Here is a 22007-nt window from a genome sequence, read left to right on the forward strand (position 1 = left end):
GATTCTCCATCCAATACTAAAATTTTTATTTCAAACATTCATATTATTTTTTTTATTAATTTATGATAAAAAGACAAAACCCCCGATCAATCAAAGAATTTTAGATTATTAGAACCTTAATGGAAATCCAAACCCTCATAAAGTTAAATGTTTTTACATGACTTTCAGACTCGAGTAGTGTTTAAAAAATGGATAAACCACATTAAATTAAGATAGAAGACGAGATCTGAGGAGTGTATCACAGCAGTGATCTGCGAGATCGACTATCAAAATACAAAAGCAGGAGGAGCAATCAGGCTCCTCAGAGTAGCGTTGTGAATTATTTATTTTTCCCATAAATAATATAAAAAAATCAAAATTTTAATAGTAATATTCATGATTAAAAAAAAGAATCCATGATTTGATTTACTCACGCGCGACTCACGTGATCCAATCTCTTCCAATCTCTTCTCTCCATCGCCAAAAAGCCCTTCTCTCCATCTCAACTTCAAGAAAAACAAGAAATCAAAACAAAAATATCTCCCAAGCTCCTTCTCTCCCCCTCCCCGAGCTCCGACAAACCCTAGCCCCACCCATCCACCGCCATGGACGTCGCCTGCCTTCGAGGCCTCAGCTTCTCTTCCCCCATCCCCCACTTCCCAAGACCTCCATCTCGCCTCCGCCGATGCTCTCGACGGAGCCCTTTGCTCGCCTGCCAGGCTGATACCCTCATTGCTGGCTCTCGCAAGGAGAGGAGCTCCCGGGCCGTCAAGGTCGACAAGGGAGCTGATACTTTGGATCTCCAGTCTTGGCTTGTCAGAGAAGGCCTCCCGCCTTGCAAGGTCGTCCTCAATGAACGGCCATCGCATGACGGAAAAGTCCGCCCCATTCACTACATCGCCGCCAGTGAAGACCTTCAGGTAGTTCTTGCCTGTTGATTTCGTTCTCCCGATGAGCTTTTCTTTTACGAGTGTTGTTGTTTTGGCAGGCTGGTGATGTTGCGTTCTCGGTCCCGAATTCGTTGGTTGTGACATTGGAGAGGGTTTTGGGAAATGAGACAGTCGGTGAGGGTCTATATAGATTTTTTTTTTCTCATTTTTTTTTTCTAGTGATTCTGTTAATTTTCATGAACATCTGGAGAATGCACTTTCTTGAGATTAACGATCTGATGGACATTCCTTCATTTTGGTAACATGGATGTTGGCATGGAATCAAGAATTAATTTGGAGTCAAGAATTGCTGAATGTTCTGTATTTTGCAGCGGAGCTGCTAACGACAAACAAGCTCTCAGAGTTAGCTTGCTTGGCATTATATCTCATGTATGAGAAGAAACAGGGCAAGGAGTCCTTTTGGTATCCCTTCATCAGGGAGCTTGATCGCCAGCGAGGACGGGGGCAATTAGCGGTTGAATCTCCACTGTTGTGGTCTGAAACTGAGCTGGCTTACTTGGATGGCAGTCCCACACGGGCAAGCACAATTTTGTTTCTCCAATTTGTTTGTGCTCATGACTATGAGCTGGAAATTATATGTCCTTATGAATATTTATCCTCATATGTATGATATAAGAGTCCATGTGTTATAAGATATGAATTTTTGCAAATATCACAGGATGAAGTCCGTGAGCGGGAAGAGGGTATAAGGAGAGAGTATGATGAGCTTGACACAGTCTGGTTCATGGCTGGTTCGTTGTTTAAGGTCATTCTCGTAAACAAAATCTAGAGAAGCATATTCCAGTAATTATATCTTTTTGTTGTTGCCTTCAATTTCCAAAACTCCTAGTTCCTTTGATGGTAAAGCTTGAGAATTTGTGTTTCTAAGTGTTATTCCTTTTGCAGCAATATCCTTATGACATACCTACTGTGGCCTTTCCATTTGAGATTTTCAAGCAAGCATTTGTCGCAGTTCAATCCTGTGTTGTCCATCTGCAGGTAATCTGAGACATGTAAAGTTTATATTTGTGGTGTGGTCTCATCATTGATTTTTTAAAATTTCTGAATTGTACTATATGGATAGAAGATATGGAATAATCAAAGCTGTATGTTTATACTGTTAAGGTGGTTTCAGCTAGGGGTGCAGTCGAGCTGAGCCAAGTTGTGAAGTGTTCAAGCTCGGCTCAATAGAATTAGCTACAAGCTCGGGCTTGAGCTCGATTCGAGCCCAAACTTGTAAGCTTGAGATTGGCTTGAGATAGTAAAATTAAGCTCGAGCTCGGCTCGAAAGAAGATGAAAAAAATTATAAATCATAATGACTATTATTAATAAATTGTTTTTAATACATAAATCCATTCATATTTAGGAAAAATGCATATTTAGCAAGCTCGTTTAGCAGGTTCGCAACTAATAGATTCATTTATTAAGCTTGTTTAACATACTTGTTAATAGGCTCGTGAGTAAGCTCGTTAAGTAGGCTCACAAGCAAGCTCATTTAACAGGCTCACAAGCTTCCTCGTTTATCAAGATTTTGAGCGGACTCGCGAGCCTTAACGAGCCAAGCAGCATGTGACTTGAGCTCAGCTCATTTAATAATTCGATCTCGAAAGTTAAGCTCAAGCTCAACTCATTTACTTAATGAATGAGCTTTCTCCGAGCCGAGTTTCAAGGAGCTCACGAGCGGCTTGGTTCATTTGCAATCCCTAGTTCCAACAATGACATAACCAATGAATAGGTGTTGGGTTTAAGGTTTTCGATGAAGGAATCTGCATGCTAGACCTTAAAATAAGAACTATATATGTCCAAGTGAGGCCTTGTAGAGAAAGAGAATCACCATTTTATCCTATATTATGTCCTTTTTGTTTTCCTTTCCAATGATATTATGTATCATAGATCACCATTCCATGGAATACGAATATTTGCATCAAAATATGGAAATAGTTTATTATAACTTCTTTAAGAATTTATAGAGAAGAGACATGCAAGGACTAGGTGATATTTTAATTTGAAATCACTTAAGAATATCTAAGTTTGCTTGCTGGGGCAATGCCAAGTGCGAGACGCTTAACTTAAATTGAGATGCTGGGAGATATTTTACTCTTCAAATTTCAGCCTAGCTTTGTCCGTGTTATTTTATTTTATTTTATTTTAGTATATCTTCCTAGAATAGATAAAAATGTTAGATAATGTACACCACAAATGCATGTATGTTGTAAGCCATGCTCATGTCAACTGTAGTTAAGGTTTTTTACCTAGTTGCCTGAACAGTTCATTCTTGGTTGCTTGGGGTTACTCAGTTTTTCCCCTTGAAATGTAAATAATAATAAAAAAATAGAGTACAGTGTTTTAGACTTTCCATTTGAAAATGTGAGGAAGGGAATTATTTTGATCAATGTTGTGGTGATTATTCGTAGCATGATCTTTTCTCTTCCTAATTCTGTAACATAAACCAAGGTTTTGGAAAGGGTAGGGGTAGGGGCCTTTGGGGAGAGCAATCACAGCTAAGAAAATAAAGAAAGAAATGTCAATGCTCCGTGGTAATTAAATGGAAGAAAATAGGCCTATTTATACACAACAATTCTGCTTATATTAGGAAACTACAATCAAGTAGAATATTTTAAATTAATAATAGTAATAAGCAATTATCACCTAAGAATATACAATAAAATTCCTTAAAATGCAGAGATCATTTAAGAATATTTCTTGATATAATCCCTTTCAACTCATGGGGCTCATGGGTGGAACAACTATGAGCTTGTCATGAAGTCGTTGAAAGGTTGTGATAGCTATAGCTTTGGTCATAACCTCAGCAATTTGAAAGCATATATGTGACAAATAAATAGAGCTTTTTTGGCAACTAGATCATGAAGAGATGGATATTGATTTCAATGTGGTTCTTCCAAACATGTGAAATGAGATCTGTGGCTTGAAGTTAGATATTTTAATTTTGCCAAGTAGTGAAATGATTGAACAGAGTTCAACAGTAGCGAGGTTAATGCTCTTGTATTCAGCTTCTGTACTAAAACAAGTAATAGTTGGTTGATTTTAGCATTCCGTGAAATTTGATTAGGACCCAAAAAAGAAAACACAACAACCAAAGGTCAAGTGATTATCATTAGGTTAACCTGCTTAGTCAGCATTAGAATAAGCAATAAAGGTAAGTGGGATTGCTTTGTTTAGATGAATGTTATTAGAGGTCTAGATTATAAGTATTGTAGAATTTGTTTAATCGTAATTCAGTGAATGTCGGCAAGGAGATAAAGGAATTGGGACACTTTGTTTATAGCAAAATGTATATCAGGACATGTAAGACAAAGGTATTACAGAACACCAATATGGCTATAGTATTCAATGGGATTAGAGCACAGGGTGCCATGATATTTATATAGTGATACGGTTGGGGTGATAGGTGTAGGCATAGGTTTAAATTTGTCAAGATGTGTACAGTGAAGGATGCTCAGGTGTACTTGGTTTAAATAAGTAGTTTAGATGGTGTCCATGCAACTTCAATGCCAAGTCAGTAATGAACAAGGTCGAGGCCTAGAAGTGGTGTTAAAGTTATGTATGAAAGATGAAATAAAAAGGTAGGTGAAGAACCTTAACCAAGATGCCATTCATATAAACTAGGATGAAAGTAGTGTGAGAGGAAAGAGTGAAGTATAAGCTTTGGAGGGAGCAAAGTTGAGGTCTTTAAGTTTTTTATTCAAGCGATGAAACCAAGCATGAGGGGCTTGCTCAAGGCCATAAAAGGCTTTGTGAAGACGATAAACATGATTTGGATGATGAGGATCATCAAAGCCAAGAGGTTGAACCATAAAAACTAGTAATAGTAGATTTCTATGAAGAAAGGCGTTATGGGCATTGAGTTGGCGAATGGATTGATTTTTAGTGTGTGCAAGAGTAAAAGTGATGTAGATGGTGGTCAGTTTGACAACAGGGCCAAAGGTATCAATATAGCCAATGCTAGGGGATTGATGATTTCCTTGGTACCAAAATGAGTTTTGTAGCGAGCAAGAGAGCCATCGGATTTTCTTTTGTTAAAAAGACCCATTTATATTCAATAATGTTGGCATGGGTTAGTGAAGGAACAAACAACATTCTAGGTTTGATTTTGATGAAGGATGTCAAATTTATTAAGCATAGCTTGTCACCAATGTGGAAATCTGTTGGTTTGGGTGAAAAGTAGGATCAAAATTAGATGAGTTGTGGGTGATTGTGTTATAGGTGATAAAGTTACTGAAGTTATAAGGAACACTGGTGTGATCATGCGTGCATGCGATCATGGGATATTGGGGTGAAGGGGTTGGTGTTGGAATTGGAAGTAGATTTGGTGGAGATGAGGGTGATGATATTGTGAGAGAATAAGGTAGGGAAAGAAGTAAAGGAAGTGTAACAAGAGAAGATGGGAAGGAAGAGGAAAAATATGTGGAGTTTTTGGCGCATAAAAAGTCCGTCTCAAGGAAACATCCTTGTTGAGACATACACTTCGGAAGTAAGATGATCAAAACAGCAATGGCCTTTGTTCTAAGGAAAATAACAAGAAAGACACAATGTTGATTTTGGTGTAAGTTTATCATTGCGAAGGAGCTAAGAAAAGGAAAACAAATACACCTGAAGACACAAAGGTGCGAGATTAGGTGGGGTGAGAAAAAAATGTGGAGATTTGTCTTGAAGAGAGGAGTGGGAAGGAGATTTATGAGGTAGATGACAGTAGTAAAGGCTTCAAACAGGAAAGATTTGGGAAGTATGGTGTGCAAAAGAACAGTTAGCCCTGCTTCAGTGATGTAGATTTTGCATTTAGTGTTTCCATTTTGTTGAGGGATATGAGGGTAACGAAATGCGATAGGAAATGCCATGGAGGCAAGGTAACGAGCAAAGGCACTTTTGATAAGGCCATCACATTGAAAGATTTTGATAGTTGCAGAAAAAGAGATTTTTCAGTGGTTCAAGCTTTTCAAAATGGGAAGTATTTGAGATTTGTGAGTGGCGGGGAATATCCTAGTGAAGCGGATGTAGTCATCAATGAAAAAAATGAAGTTACGTTAACACAAAAAAATGATGGTGAGGGCACTAAAATGTCACAATAAGCAAGTTGTAAAGGTTTGGTGGAAACACGAGTAGATAAAGAGAAAGGAAAAAGATATTTTCAGTGGTGGTTTTGAAGTTTTGAAAGTGGCTAAGTGCTTGAGATTTGTGAGTGACAAGGTATATCCTAGTGAAGCAGATGTAGTCATCAATGAAAAAAAATGAAATAATGATAACATTATGGTGAAGGCCCTTAAATGTCACAATGAGCAAGTTGTAAAGGTTTGGTGGAAACACGAGGAGATAAAGAGAAATTAATACACTTTTTTTTTTAAAGAAACATGATGAACAAGGATTTTTTATACGAGGCTTGACAGATAAACTATGAGATACACTAGAAAAAATAGCTTGATCCCGATGTCTGAGACATTAGTGCCAAACATAAGAAGAAGCATGGTGAGCAATAAGAAAGATGGGACTTGTGAAAGCTGAAGAAATCTATAAGTGATATAGGTTGTTATGGATGTAATCCGCAAGAATTGATAAAAGGTTGGTAGTAAGGCAAGGTCCTTCATAATATAAACAAAGAGAGTAAATTCAATGGGACATGACTTATCCTTGACAAATTTGGCAACAAATAAAAGATTGGTAGTAAGACGAGGTTACAATTAACACATTTTTGTGGTGAAGTGGATTCTACCAATTGCTGATTGGGAGTCATGTGAGTAGATGTATCAATGTTAGGAAATCATTTAGTATTATTGCTAGAAGTTGATTGGGAATTAATAGTGTTAGGCTGAAGATTAAGGGGTGAGAAAATTATCTATAAGTTGTTGGGGTCAAATCAGGAATAAATTTGGCTATTTTGGGACTTAGAGTTTCGAAATTGGCAATGGACTGAAATATGTCTTTTTTTCTCCAACAAATTTGACATTGTGGAAAGTGGTTTATGTGATTACTGATTTGGTGGGCTTGGATAAAAGAGGTGGTATGGGTGGTGAATCAAAAGATGTTTGGGCTAAAGTCACTGGGCTAAAGGAAAAATGCTTTGGATGGAATGTACTGGCTGGGATCTGGCCCAATAAAGTTGATCATCCCTAAATTGGGCATTAGGATTCTGCGAATTTTATGGAGTGCTCCAATTGTCATGGTGTCTGTGATAGCCAACTAGATTTCGACTGCCATATGAGGTGTTTGATTGATTGAAGGCCAAGAGACTCTGCTCGTCGAGAAGAGTTTCACTGAAAGCTCAAAGAATGTGGGTGGCATTTTGCAGTTTCCAATCACAATGACAAACACCTCATAGTTTGTCGGAAGACCATTCAAAACAAAGTGAACAAGGTCTTTGTCAGTGACATGATCTCTGATGGCAACAGGGTCTTCATCTGCAATCAAGAGAGTTTGGAGGTAATGGGCAATTGTGGAGTCACTTTTGCATGCGGTATGATCATCGGCGAAGCACAAATCTTGTTGGGCAATTGTTTGTTGCAGAAAATAGTTTTTTCGAAGTGTTCCACAAGCTTCGGGCGGTGGTATAGTCAAGTGCAAGAGGAGCCACTGCTAAGAAACAGAGTTGCTGTTAAGCAGTAATAGACAAGACCATGATTCTTCTTCCAATGGGTGTAGTCAACGGGCATGGAGGTGAAACTAGATATTGGCTCACTGGGCATGGATGGAGGAGCAGTCCGCAGACTTGTTGATGTGACCAAGCAAATTACATGCAAGTAGAATTGGTTTGACTTGATTCTATCATACTAAGTAATTTGTGTAATCTAGAGTGGTTGTGATAAAGTTGATAATATTTTGAATAGAAAATGGCATTTGTATTGTTGTTTGGGATTGTTGTGTAAGCATGGGTGAATCGGGTGTTGAATGGAGTGGTTGTGTTGTCTAGTATTGTCTAGTGTTTACTTAAAGTGTGTTACTTTGAAAAAGAAAATACTGGCAGGCGATACTGTCCACAGAATTGTAGTGAAAAGATATTTCGTTGATTCTTGTATATGTAATACAAGAGTTTGGGCCCATTTATACATGAGTATCCTAACTATATCAGGAAACTACTAATCAAGAAGAATATTTGTAAATCACCAATAATATGCACTTATGTCCTAAGAACATACAATCAAATCTCCTAAAAATATGCAAAAATCATCTAAGAATATTGCGTGGTATCATAAACTGAAGTGGTGTTCCAACCAAAAAGGACAAATGTCTCACCTCATTTAGTAATTCATTAGTTATTCATTATTAATTTTTATGTTTGGGGGAATATATCATGGTTATTTTGGACCATTATGATTATTTCTTCCATCAAAAGAATTTCAGCGTTATGTTGCTTTTCAAATTTGAGGAAATACTGATCTAACTCCATTAAAATCAGAAAGTCAGTTTAGCTCGACGGTTTGCTTTAGTTCCTTTAGGGCCACCCTTACTGGCCTACAAGAGCAATTGCAAAGCAATGCTAACTGCTGTTGACGATGCTGTTCAACTGGTGGTTGACCGCCCATACAAGGCTGGGGAATCAATTGTTGTATGGTACTCTTTTATTTTAGTCCTCATTGCTAGTAACAAATGTGTTATCTTCTGTGATCTTATTTCATAGTTCTTGAAATGGGTTTGTTGTTACTTTATTGTATAGGTGTGGGCCACAACCAAACTCAAGATTGCTTATAAACTACGGATTTGTTGATGAAGACAATCCTCATGATCGTATATCAATTGAGGTAAGATCTGGACTTCCTTTATTTGTGTTATATTTTCGTAGGTGATTTTGATAATGCCTAAACACCATGTGCACTTTACAGATATCTCTAAATACTGAAGATCCTCAATATCAAGAAAAGAGATTGGTTGCTCAGAGAAATGGAAAGCTAGCTGTCCAAGTTTTTAATGTATGTAATGGACCATTTGATATTATGTTTTATTTTATGTGAATTTAAGAATATTTCTTTTTCAGGTATACGTGGGAAGAGAAAAAGAAGCTGTTTTAGACATGCTTCCTTTCTTGCGCTTGGGTTATGTGTCAGATCATGCTGAGATGCAGTCAGTTATTTCTTCTCAAGGTCCTATTTGCCCTGTAAGTCAGTTTGTTCACCCATTTCTTGTGTTGCTTAAGTTTTTTTTATTTCATTATTAGCAACTGGTTTTGCCTTTTGATTGCTTTTGATGTTTCATTTTTTATTATTATATACAAAAAGCAGTTCATTATGGTTGCCTTCCATTGTCAAAATTGTTGATTTACAAGATATTATTTGAGAAGTTATATTGCCTACCCTTCATTTTCTTTTATTATTATTATTATTATTATTATTATTATTATTATTATTATTTTGTGGGTGCCTTTAGTTTTGTGAAGTTGGTAGCGATACCCTCTCTTTGTTTCAACATTCTTATTTGTGTCATGATCAAAGCACTGGAGATAAAACCAGTTCTTGAGTCAGTTCTAGGTGATTTGAGAAAAGGGAATGGATTTTGTTTTGCATAATCATAAGTGTAGTCATTCCATCCTTCATCATCAAGAAGGACTTAGAACAGACAAAGTTTAGTGATTATTGCTGTTAATCTCAACCATATCAATCCAGAGAGCTAGTTTGCTACAACTTAGGAGCTTGCTGGCATGCAAGGTGAAACTTGTCCATCCTTTCATGGATTAAAAGGCAGATATGATGAGCAGTGAGAAAATCCCATAGCGAAATGTGTGGAATATCGTGTATGGAAGCTGAAACCTTGCTTCTTGTCTCTTCTGTGGCTAGCGTCATTTTTTTTAATGAGCAATTGGTTAATGATTAGGCAAATCATCTGGTCTAAATATTCATTTATGTACATTTAGTCTATCTATCATTGGTAAATATTTCATTCACACTTTCAGTGGTAAAATTTGCAACCGTGATTGATTTTCTAGGTCTCTTTCCTTGTAACAGGTCAGTCCTTGTATGGAACGTGCAGTTTTGGATCAGCTCTTGGGTTATTTCGAAGCAAGGCTGGCTGGATATCCCACAACACTATGTGAAGATGAGGCTATGGTAATGTTTCATGAGAATTCTTGATTTTAGTCCAGCATGTAAATATGAGGGGCTAATCATACAATCTGATGTGTGATGGATCAGCTAGCAGATGGCAACTTGGACCCAAAGAAACATGTTGCTCTCCGGCTTTTAAGATCAGAGAAGAAAATGCTAAGTGCTTGTTGTGATGCTACTGTTCAACTCATAGACCAATTGCCAGATCATACTGTTTCTCCCTGTCCTGCTCCTTTTGCCCCTCAATTCAATTGACAGGTAGAGTCTTAATTCATTGTAGTTCTTCTTTATTTGGAATATCGTACTTTATTTGGAATGTTTTAATTCATTGTAGTTCTTTGCAAACCAGCAAATCCAACCAATTTTCAGCCATGATCTTGTAAATCAAGCGGATCGTAGTTTCATTGTGTCTGTTCAGCTAATTGCCGGTGAGTTCCAAATTTTGCCAAGCCTGTGATACTCTTACTTTGCTGGAACTTAGCTAATTTTTTGGTATCAATTTATTTTAATATAATCTGCTTAGAAGCACTGAAACATGTTTTTACTTTTATATTTAACTGAATTCTTGCTATTTCATTAACTATACCTACTTAGTATAAAACCTGGATGGTTAGTCTAAGGGACAAATCATGTTTTATGATAAGGAAAACTGCTATCATCTATTTGATTACATTACATTAGTTAAGCTTGTGAACACACTATTCCTCATGCATGTCAGGGGCTTTGCGCATTGTGCGCCCCATTTTATTTTAAAAATCATTATTGGTTTTTTTATACATTATAATCTTCAAATTCCGTTCTGCAGTTTTGTTAATAGTCAGTTCTGGTGCCATGAATTATACTATATTATGTTTATCACAGGATCTAACACGACTGGAGTGCATCTGTTTGGGTAGTCTATGATGTCAAATTGAATTGAGATAAAAAGAATTTTTTTAGTAGAATTGAGATAATAAGCAATTATCTTGGGTCTTGGCCATGTTTTGTGGTTGTCCAGCTGCTGCGAATCACGTTGTTTTGCATGATCTACAACAATTGCAATGACTACGAACCTTTAACAATTACTTTACTTGACCCTTACCTGCAGCAGCCGGCTTTAGACTTGATACTTAAAACATCTTTTTTAATCTGTTTACTAAATTTCATCATACAGCAGTGGATGCTGGACAAGTGGTTATTGGTTGCATTTGATCCATGAGTCAGTATTTGTTGATAGGGAGTACATTGGCCCAACCTGCAGGACATGGAATGATGAATTGCAGCAGCTGGGTTGCCTCTCTGGTTCAGATTAGTTTGAAACTAGTGTTTGTTGTTACAAAGGAGTTGGTGATGGGTGACTATTTTTCAGCTTCGCGGCTAGATCTAGTGTGTAACCTTTTTGTAAAGCTCATTCTATATCGGAGCCATCTATTTTCATTATATTTTATATATATTTTTTTTAAATGAATATGAATGAGTGAGTGAATGTGTCAGATGATCTCTTTCTTATATATTTTTAAAAAATTAATAAAAATTAAAATTTTTAAAAGGAAAATGATTGTATACCTGATTTTGTTTATATTAATCGATCAACATCAGATATTATGTAAACATTTTTTATTTTATTTTTTAAATTTTAGATGGACAAACTATCGATCGAGATATATATATATATATATATATATATGACAATATGGACGAGTCAGTGACTCTCAGATCTCTCATGCGGGAGTATGGTATTTTAACCATTACAAATAACCAATTAATACAATATAATATAAGATATAAAAATAAAAAATATAAAAACCTTTGATAAGCATCAACAGTTTAATCTTAATATGTTGGATAAGTAAAATATTCAAACCTGAAAGCTCCTATCCATAGTATGATAATGGAAAAAAAACAAAAACAAAAAACCTCTTCCATATGTTTTCTAATGCACCATCTCAATTTTCCATTATAGGTTCCCTACAGGGACCTGGCCTCTTGAGTCTGCCTTTGTTGTTTTTTTTCCAACAGAGACTAACAAAGAAAGAGCCTCCCGCTCATTTTATTTTTCTCAGGCTATTTCTAATCCACCTGAGTAATGTGATTGGCGGACAATCAGACTTTTTACATCATACCCTGATGCATGCCTCAAAGGGTAAAAACATGCACATTAGATTCTTAACCTTTTGGCAACCAAATATGACAGCCTGACAAATTTAAATCTACACACGGTCTCAAACAGTCCTTCAGTGTAAGCAATCATGAATAGAGAAGAAAAGAAACAAACAAGAAAATAATAATAATAATTACATGAACAAAAACACAGCTCTCAAGGTTACAACCACCACTAGTATGTTAAATTCTAAATACAACCACCCGGGCATCCAATCAAAATAAATGAATTTACAAGCAAAGTTGGACCTCAAATTGCTCACCCGACCTCGCATATGATCGTGATTTGCGAAAGGTGACTGGAAAGGCATATCACCCTCTGTCATCTCAAGCTGTAAAAATGTGTCAAGTTTAATACAGAAATTACAAAACTGTGATCCAAACTTACATTCATCAAAGCAGGGAAAACAAAAAACCAAATGCAAAAAATCATATGCTTCAAAAAATAATAAAATGTCGCCAATTTATGCTCCTAGTACATAAAGACAAACAGAGGCAGCAAGATCATTTGTTGCAAACCAACCTGTTGAGAGCACTCAGACAACCTGTGTACCAATAATATCTGTCTCTGTATAATAGTTAAATCTATGCTTCTGACATGATGCTGCCAAGCCTAGATGCAATCTTAGCAGACTTGAAATCCTCTCTGAGCTGAATGAACCTGAGACCAAAGAAGAAAGCATATATTTTTTTTTTTAAAGGAGGGTTTTACTATTTCCAAGGATGTGACAGGGAAAAGCAATGTGTATACATCATACCTTAATGCATCTTTTTTGATGTTCGGAGTTCCCTCAAACAAGGATGCAAGACTTTCGGGTGCAACAATAAAAACATTAGCCATTCTGCATGTCAAAATTGTTAAAACTCCTTAACTATACATCCACGACAGATGAGAACAATGAGATGCATTAAAAAAAGAAACATAGGCAATAAACTACATACATGCCCAGCAGTTCAAATTTCTCATCAATTGATGGGGCATTGAAACTTCGGACAAACTCTCCGTACTCGGTTATGTCACGCTTCAACCGTAGCCCACCACTGAAAATAGAAATAAATAACACAAACCCAAGTACATATCTTCATATGTGACTCATTTAGAAGTAGAATGATAGCCAACAGTTGGGCAAGCACAAAGCTCAAATGAAACAGACATAATAATGTATAAAGTACCACCATGAATGTAATGAAAATAGAGTTTACCTTGCACTAAAGGTGAACTTCTGCCAATGATTAAGCAGACCTTTCTGAAACCGATTTCCCTGAATAACACAGTCCATGTGGTTATAAATGAAAATGTAGACTAGAGAACATACTTAGAATAACAGATAAATTACAGGTGATAAATGCAGATAGAGAACATGAACAAAAATAATAGTACAGAGAGAAATACAACACCTTGTAAAAAATGAGTTCACTTTTTTCTTAATAATCAATAGAATGAATAGTTATCTGATTACAAATAATCACATAAATCTCACCAGTTCTGTCAAGAATGATTGTTTGTTGAGACCTTCGAGAGCAGTGAATGCAACTTCAAGCACACGTGAGAGATAAGCTACAACCCTGGCGAAAACAAACAAAATGATACATTATCACCATGACAACATCAATAATGAATAGCAAAGAAAAATTATGACCTTACCGTGTACACGCATTTGTTGGCCGATGGTCAGGAGCATTTCCATCATCAGGAGTACGAAAATCAGTAGCCTTCTGCTCTGAAGATAGCAAGCGCTCAACCTGAACAACGATTAAGTAAGTTCAGAAAGATGTGCCAAGAGAAAATCATCAAAAAATTACTAAAGTCTCAAGTCTCCATAATGCAGATTTGAAGTACACAAGTACCTGAATGAAGGCTCAAAATTAGTCCCTGTATTGTATATGCAGACACTACTCAAAAACCTACAGATTGTAAATTGACCCTATAATATTTGAAATACAAAAATGACTTTGGCATGATTGCCAATCGTGGATTTCAAGTTGAATTTGATTAAAATTTAATGCCAATACCTGTGGATATTTTTATTTTGTGATTGACTAGATTAGCCCTCAGATAAAATCAAGTGATAGTTTTATAAGAAATTTAAGTATCAGCCTTCTAGAGAAATGCATGCATCAAATACAGCTCATTTATACCAAAACAGAATAATATTGAGATAGAAGAACTCTCTCAAGGTATAGACCTCAGCCATCACAGTTTCAATGCACAATATAAGACCATTCTGTGCGGTTCCCTCTATGCTTGACACTGTTGTTGCCATCTCCTCACAAGCAGCTGCATGAGCACCGTCCACAGGAAGTAGGAGTCGAGCTATGGAGTTTGAAAAGTACTGAGCAAGAAGTCAAAGTCAGTACTAGATAACAAAATTTCCACAGAAGAAAGGATCAGTTTGGTTACTTGTTGAAGTATTGCCACACTACTAGCACATCGCTGCACAGCAATCATGAAAGATCTGAAACTATTTTCACCAGCAGCTGCAGCCGCCTCTGCCTAAAAATCATCCACAAGCAGCGGTTAAAATTCAGTAATAAAATACGTCCTTTCATTTATATATGAATTTCTTGACACCATGGAGAATGATGGGGAGCCGTAGTTTGATGTTAAAGCGGATGATCATACCCCAGAGGCGGCAGCTGCAGCTACCCTTCTAGTGACAAGTGGTCCGAGCACATATTTCTCCCGCAGACTTGCCACTTCATTCAAACTATATATGGCTCGTTGAAGCCCCTCAATTAAGTACTTGCTTACCTGCAAGTGATCAAAAGGAAAATTGAAAACAGGAATACTCAAATAGGTCAACATAGTGTTCTTGAATAGAGTTCAGTGAATATACTTACTTGATCGAGCAAGCAAGTGAAGATTGAATTCACATTAGATGCAAGCGTGGCAGGCTGTATTTATTAAATTATAAAAAAACACACACACACACACATTAGGAATCAGAATAGTATCAGCAACATAAAAAGACAATTCTAAGGCACTAAGAAAGAAAAGCAGCAGGGTTACAAAAGCACCAACAAATTGACAACAGACACAACAATGATAGTTTAACCAACTAGAGAAGTGTGTAAAGTATTTTTCAATATCAAGACTGTACCCCCACCTTCAAGCATAAAGTAGGGGAAAAATAGCAGTTTTTTTATAATTCTCAATAAAACTTTCATTGAACTAGAATTAAAATGGATTATAAACAACTTTCCTTACAAAAAAAGGGAAATAAAGACAAAACAAGAAATCTACAATGGTTCAAACCTGAGAAGAAAATAAAGTGCATCTAGTTATTGCTTCCTCATTCCACCGCACAAACTCTGCTACTATTGTAACAGATATCTGTTGCTGTGGATAAGAGCTTGGAGCTCCTTTTGAACGCGAGATGGTCCCTGTTAAGTCTGATTGTTGCTGAACTTCAGTTAGCAACTCTTCCTTCTGCACAACAGAGAATAAAGATAAACCTTATCATGTTTGCATCTTAAATATATCAAAACTAAAGCTCTAAGTCATTCAGAGAAGGCAAACCTTCAAGTCAAATAGTTGTGTAAGAGATGCTTGTTCATATTCAGGATATTCATCTTTATGGGCAAGAAACAACGACTCTGTGAGGCCTGAAATGAAGAAAAGATTTATAAAAAAAAAGATGTTCAAGTGCTGAACCTACAATAAACAAAATGAAAAAAAGAACAGAAATCATTGATGTTGCTCATGCAAAATTGTATTCCAACCAAGGCCATCAAACAAGCAAACAGCTTCAGTTAAGCTCAAATTTTGGTACTCATCTCATTTGAATAGTAAAAATACTATGCTTGATTATAACAAATCAAACAATATTAGACTCATCTGAATTCAGGACAAACAGGTTCGGTAATATTTTATATCATAAAAATATTGCGAATTTATAATATATGTTTATCTTTATTTTTAAGTAGTTCATTTAATTAAACATATTTTTTCCATCCAACCTTCATCAGAAATTAGCTTTGGTGGTTGCCAGGATCAATGTTCTTAAAACATTCTTCCTTATATTGGCTCAAATAATCACTGTCTGGTTCACTGGCTCACACTCAGCTCACGATAGAATCAGATGAATTTGAACTAGCGCCACACACTAATTTGAGTCAAGCAAGGTCTTGTTTAAAGCCCTACTTCCAAGAGAAGTTAAAGATCTTAAATGGCCTCACTCTCCTTATTACATAACCAAATTACAGAAAAGGAAAAACAAATATTCAAGAAAATGGAAGATGCACCGTAAATATTATATATAAGCATATTATAGTCAAAGCCACACTGAATCAACAACTAACAATTTCCCTAGCAAAATCACATCACCATTGAATATCTTTCTAATCTCTTTAGAAGCATCACCAGTCAAAATAATATGCTTAAAACCATAATTCTTATCGAAGAAGAGAGCTAATCAAAATTCCATCACAAGAACTATAAAACCGAACTGCTCAATTGTTTGAAACCACAGACAGAAATTAAGCATTAAAAACCACTATATGTGAATTGAATATTCTTTCCATATGTAACATTAAGATTCTAAGAATACATTTCATACTTGTAGACTAATGCATGTTTCTTGTAAGTTGGCAAATATTTGCATTGTAACAGTAAGGATGCTGGAGTTATCACTACACTTTTTCCCATCAAACTGGTTAAATGCAAACTAAAAACATGCTAATCAATATCAAAGGAAAAAGAAAGAGAATAAATAATGCAAGTTGCAGAATTCACCCTCAACGTCTAGTTCACCACAACCGACAGTCTGTAATTCTTTAGCAAGTTCTTTTGTTTTCTCATATGCCACTGCAAGATTTCTGAGATACTGCAACCTCAACAAACAGCATCAAGATGTAACCTAAGTCAAAACCTTTAAAGGTTTAAAAGGCAAAAGTGTTAATATCATGGCTTACAAGTAGGGCACCTCCTTCCTCAACAGGAGGCAAGTTTCCAAGGGGTGGTTTCACCAATAGCTTCTCAAGAACAGCAGCCACCCTCTGCTCTAAAACTCGCTGCACAGCAAGAAACAGTATAATTGGTATCTTGCATTGCTTATCTAATAAGAGACTAGCAATCCACAAAAGGTGCCTACATAGCAGTGGGGTGCTTATGCACAATCTACACATGCTTGACACTAATATCAGATTGTATTGGCGAAGCAGCATAGGTTGTTTCATTTTTGTTTCTAGGAAATAAAAACAGGGATGGATTCCTTGAGCAGTTAAAATTTCATGCAGCCATTTGGAGGCAGATTTTATCACACAAATCAGGATCAGAAGAAATTAATAAACTTCCATGGCTTACATGTACAAGGATTGACATGACATCATTAGGAGAAGGGAACACAGCCATTATGGTTGCTGCCTCTTTTCTCACAGTCTCTGAAAGGAAATTTCAAACTATCAGAAAAATTCATCATTGTTACTCAATAATCATAAAGTTATAATTAATAAAACCTGTAATTTCTTTGTAGAATGTAGTCAGCCCATGCTTAATGTTGTCAGTGCTAGCTTGTGATCCCTGATCACCAAGAACCAACTTGGTGTCCGCATTCATAACTTCTACATCAATGAACATTGGTCGAGTTGTCACATAATGTTGCATTGCACTAGTCCCCCTGTTAAACTGCATATGCAGACAAACTAGAGTTGTCACAAACTCTGGTATTAATTCCTACTGTAGAAATCATATGATTGATTCCCTGACCTCATCATATCAACCAGGCAATCAAAAAACAATCTTCACAGGAAAAATGTCTTTTCACAAAAAATTTTAGATAATATAACACCTGTTGTCTGAATATTTGTTGAGCCTATAATATCTTTACCAAAATTTTGGGCTTCGATCACAAAAGTATTTTACTTTATCTCAATGATTTATTCACAGAAGAGGATAAGTTACATGGTTGATCCATAACACTAATGCATGCTACCAATTGTCAAATAAGAAACAAGTAAAAACAGAATTAAATACCTGAGATAAAATTTTAGCACACTCAGCCATTGTTGATAATTCTCGTTTCTGTGAGGCTGTATCAAACCGGGCCAACAGTCTGTTCTCCAACTCTACAGAAGGAAGACAGCTTACACTGAATAAAATATTCAAAAAATAATACTAAAGGATATTAAATGAGTCAAACCTACCATTACAGTAGTCTTGTAGATTTGCAACTGCGACTTCTAAGCCCCTACTAGCATTTGCAGCACCCACTGCAGATGGCATATTAATGCCATGCCTTCCAACATCCTCCTCAGCAAATGCACCTTTTACAAGTAAAAGAGGAAGAAATTCAAGCGTCAGCAAATAACAATCCACATACAAACTTATGATTATTATATTCTTAAATAATCAAAGCCAAGAAAGACAGACATGTGAATCACTACTTACTCCTTAATCAAGATACAAAAGTAAGCTATTGAAAACAGAAAAATAAAAACCCACTATATAAATGGAAACTAAAGATAAATTATCCCGAGGAAGTATTCAAATGAAATTGAAACAGGGTTATTGAAAGATGCCAGTGGAGAATTCTATGCCAAAAGGAGTTGAAACAAAATGAATTTCTGATCCATATATTGATGACCAGACAGATGTTAATATGCTGGCAGTAATAATGTGCAACTGAAGGATGTGTGATATGCCCAATAAACAAATTTACAGCTATGAAAGAATGAGTAGACAGCACCGCAGCAATAAATGACAGCTTACGCAATTTCTGTGCAACTGAAGCTGCCTCGGCAACACGACTGTCATCCAAAAATAAAGAGGATAGCTCCATTAGGTCCCCACGACTGCTATTGAACTCCATCAAATACTGCAATTCTTGTCATAAGAGTCCAGTGAGAAGTATTTAACAACAATACATTGAGCCAATTAATTATTACAGCAAATCATCTAATGCTTTCAAATAATAACTTGCCTTGATGAGTTCTATTGTTCGGGTGGCAGTTTCTCTTTGGGAGTCTGCACTCTGACAAGAAATGGCAACTTATCAAGGTATATGATTGTTAAAACCATTAAATTAATTATCTGTGTGAAAAATACAAGGTCAACACAGAGAAGTTCAAATAATCATCATATAGACGAGCAGTTTACCTGCAAGTGATCTCCAATTTTGGCGGCAGTCTGGCCCACACTAGAGATTCGAGTGTCTAGCCTGGCAAAACTTGCAAAAAGACCATCTACACCTTTTTCTAGCTGCAGATAAAGAAAAATTCACACATATCAGACGGAATCACACATGAAACATTATTAGCAGGACAACCAACTAAAAAAGTTCCATATTGAGCATCTTGGACTAGCCTAAAATCATAAGAACTCATTAACATGCTATGTTACCAACTATAACAGTTCATTCAAACATTAACAAACGACTTACCACCCAAGGGTAGAAATACCAAATCTAAACTAAATGTGCACGAAAAATTTACAGCACCAACCAGAGTATCATGTTTCCATGTTTTGCATCGTGCTGTAGGCTCCCCACATGGCAAGGATAAAAGAAAATTGGCCCTAAACAAACTAATTGCAATCAATCCATCTTGTTACACGTTTTCATAGTCACCATGTGTGGATTTGCACTGGTACAGGTAGAATTTATAAATAAGAAGAAAATTAAAAGGGCAACCATGCACATGCTTTTCACCATTTTCTGCATTAGTACTAATACTCAACATGGGCATTTTGGTATCTTTACTCTGTCTACTGCAGGTGAGTTGGAGATCTACTTCATAGAGCACCATCAGCATACAATGTCATATCAAGAAGGTTAAGATATAAAACACTCAAGCCCTCAAGCCATATTTTCTTTCAAAATCTCCGAACATGTATAAACAAACAAGAAAGAAAACCATTCAAGAACTGCATGATCCTTTGCAGGAGGTATTAACAAGTCTAGAGGGGCAAAGATTCAGAAAACTTTGACTCTACATGTTCACAGTCAGGAAGTACTTTCAAATAACAACCAAACAAAAAGATCACCTTCATATTTAATCACGAACATCAAGAAATACTTAACAAACATGTCCATTCACACTAAACCATCAGCAAGTCGGACTCATACCATGTCATATAAGTAAAAAATGAAATATCAAAGAGAACTAACCTGTGCAAGAGTCTTCCTGTGCTTAGAATCTTGGACAGCGACCTCCTCTTTTAAGTTCTGCAATCTCGCATCAACCTTTTTGACCAAAAGATAGCATCATATAGATTTTTTTACATAAAAAGGATTCACTAAACATAAATTTCCGTCATTAATCCAAATTCAAATACCTGGTGGCGGAGATCAATGAGCTCCTTGCAGGAATCCTTGAAGAGCGCGAGAAGCGTATCCACCTCCGGGAACAGCGGCGTCGACTGCCCCTGCCCGCCCTTCAGCACATCCGATGGCATGCGACCATGGCCATTCGGCAACCCATCGATCCCCTCATGCGAAACCCCATCCTCTTCTTGGAAAGACGGCAGTAGCTCGTTCACCAAGCTCCCAAACAACGCATCAAAAGAGAAATCCCCCTAAAATTGAATCAAAATCTCAAAAAAAAACTCCAAAAACCAACCACATCACCAGATCCCAAGAAAGGAAACCGAAACCCACCTTAAAATCATCAATATCGAGGATGAGAGGAAGAGTGCTATTAGACGAAGACTTGGGAGACGCCATGACTCCCTTTCATCTACTCCGATCACCAAAACGATCAAAATTTTTCAAAAAAATAAAGAAAAAATGGATGAAAATGATCGAGATCTCTCACCAAATCACACAAGAATAGAAATCACGATCGATCTCCAAGAACAAACGACGAAGATTGAGAAAATCAAAGAGCTAGGGTTTCAAATTCGAGGGAGAAAACAAGAGAGATTGAGAACCGAGAGCTCGAAGAGACTTGGCCAGTTGGAGGTTTCTTGATATTGTGTTTGTTTATCAGTCCGCCGGTGCTTTGTTTTTTATGAATATTTTGCAAATACCCCCTTGAAATAGTTAAATATTTTGTTTTTATTGAAAACTATCAAAAGTGTTTACAATTATATTTCAGTCCTTTAAATTTTTTTAAGTCTTTTTTTTTCTAGGGTTTATGATTAAGTTCATTCATCAATGTATATATACATATATATGTTGTTTAGAAGTTTTTCTACTTGTTGGATAATTTTATTAAGAGTATGGTCAATAATATTTTTATATATGATTCTATCAAAAATTTGAAGGGTGATCCTCGATGATTGGATTATAAAGGAGGGATTGAAAAAGAGTAAAGAAAGGTTTTTAAGGCTCTATATTTCATTGATGCAGAGAGGTACATATATATACACATATGATAGTCTTGTTTATTGCCTTGATTTACAAATCATAAAAGCAGATTTACAAGAGGTAATTTGTTGATTTGGAGGGAATGATATAGCTGTTAAATTGCGCCATTAATCTTGAAGATCGATTGGGTGATTTGGTTGAAGATATGGTGCTGGAATTCTCCTATAATCTAAGAGAGATTTCCTCCTTTATACCCCCCCAAGACGGTACTCCCATCGGAGACACCAATCTTAGACCTTACCTTTGCAAGATAGTTGCAACAATAGGTTTTGTAAGAGCTTTAGCTAGTTGGTCTTTAGAGGAAATGTGCAAGACTGACATGTCGAAACTTTCTCTCTAACAAAGTGGTAGTCTAACACAATATGCTTCATACGCGAATGGAAGATAGGATTGGAACAAAAATAGGTAGCACCAATATTATCGCAGTAAATTGATGGTGGTGTCAATAAATGAATACCAAGTTCATGCAGCAAAGTATGAATTCAAGATAATTTAGTGGTGGCAACAGCAATGGCTCTGTATTCAACTTTTGTGGACGATCTAGCTATGGTACGTTGCTTCTTTGAGCTCCATGAGATAGACATAGCACCCAAATAAATAATGTAAGCAT

At 36.3% G+C, this 22007-nt stretch overlaps 2 protein-coding genes across 12 annotated transcripts; one reads left to right on the forward strand and one right to left on the reverse strand.

The window, feature by feature from the left end:
• The first annotated feature begins 473 nt into the window (after positions 1–473).
• Positions 474–11425, forward strand: LOC120270104 (actin-histidine N-methyltransferase). 10 transcript variants are annotated; one of them, XM_039277119.1, is made up of 13 exons: positions 474–899; positions 968–1043; positions 1241–1446; positions 1588–1674; positions 1815–1907; positions 8315–8469; positions 8573–8657; positions 8739–8825; positions 8891–9010; positions 9855–9956; positions 10041–10211; positions 10288–10381; positions 11107–11425. In XM_039277119.1, exons 1-11 carry the CDS (start codon positions 585–587, stop codon positions 10206–10208), a joined length of 1494 nt encoding a protein of 497 aa, XP_039133053.1. In that variant the 5' UTR covers positions 474–584; the 3' UTR covers positions 10209–10211; positions 10288–10381; positions 11107–11425. The 10 variants fall into 10 exon arrangements, with proteins under 10 accessions (XP_039133053.1, XP_039133058.1, XP_039133059.1 ...); XM_039277124.1 differs by having other exon boundaries at positions 11110–11425; XM_039277125.1 differs by having other exon boundaries at positions 11170–11425.
• An 806-nt stretch (positions 11426–12231) lies between these two features.
• On the reverse strand, positions 12232–21000 carry LOC120270478 (exocyst complex component 5). 2 transcript variants are annotated; one of them, XM_039277503.1, is made up of 26 exons: positions 20844–21000; positions 20687–20758; positions 20365–20604; positions 20198–20272; positions 19189–19290; positions 19013–19063; positions 18802–18907; positions 18237–18356; positions 18067–18158; positions 17550–17718; positions 17398–17474; positions 17007–17105; positions 16828–16918; positions 15613–15698; positions 15349–15522; positions 14934–14987; positions 14716–14844; positions 14494–14586; positions 14279–14425; positions 13738–13835; positions 13574–13658; positions 13296–13354; positions 13035–13133; positions 12851–12934; positions 12616–12753; positions 12232–12424 (listed from the first exon to the last, which is right to left on the reverse strand). In XM_039277503.1, exons 2-25 carry the CDS (start codon positions 20750–20752, stop codon positions 12678–12680), a joined length of 2472 nt encoding a protein of 823 aa, XP_039133437.1. In that variant the 5' UTR covers positions 20753–20758; positions 20844–21000; the 3' UTR covers positions 12232–12424; positions 12616–12677. The 2 variants fall into 2 exon arrangements, with proteins under 2 accessions (XP_039133437.1, XP_039133436.1); XM_039277502.1 differs by having other exon boundaries at positions 20687–20765.
• Positions 21001–22007: the final 1007 nt, after the last annotated feature.

The sequence above is a fragment of the Dioscorea cayenensis genome, chromosome 10 (assembly GCF_009730915.1).
Source record: "Dioscorea cayenensis subsp. rotundata cultivar TDr96_F1 chromosome 10, TDr96_F1_v2_PseudoChromosome.rev07_lg8_w22 25.fasta, whole genome shotgun sequence".
Classification (NCBI taxonomy): Eukaryota; Viridiplantae; Streptophyta; class Magnoliopsida; order Dioscoreales; family Dioscoreaceae; genus Dioscorea; species Dioscorea cayenensis.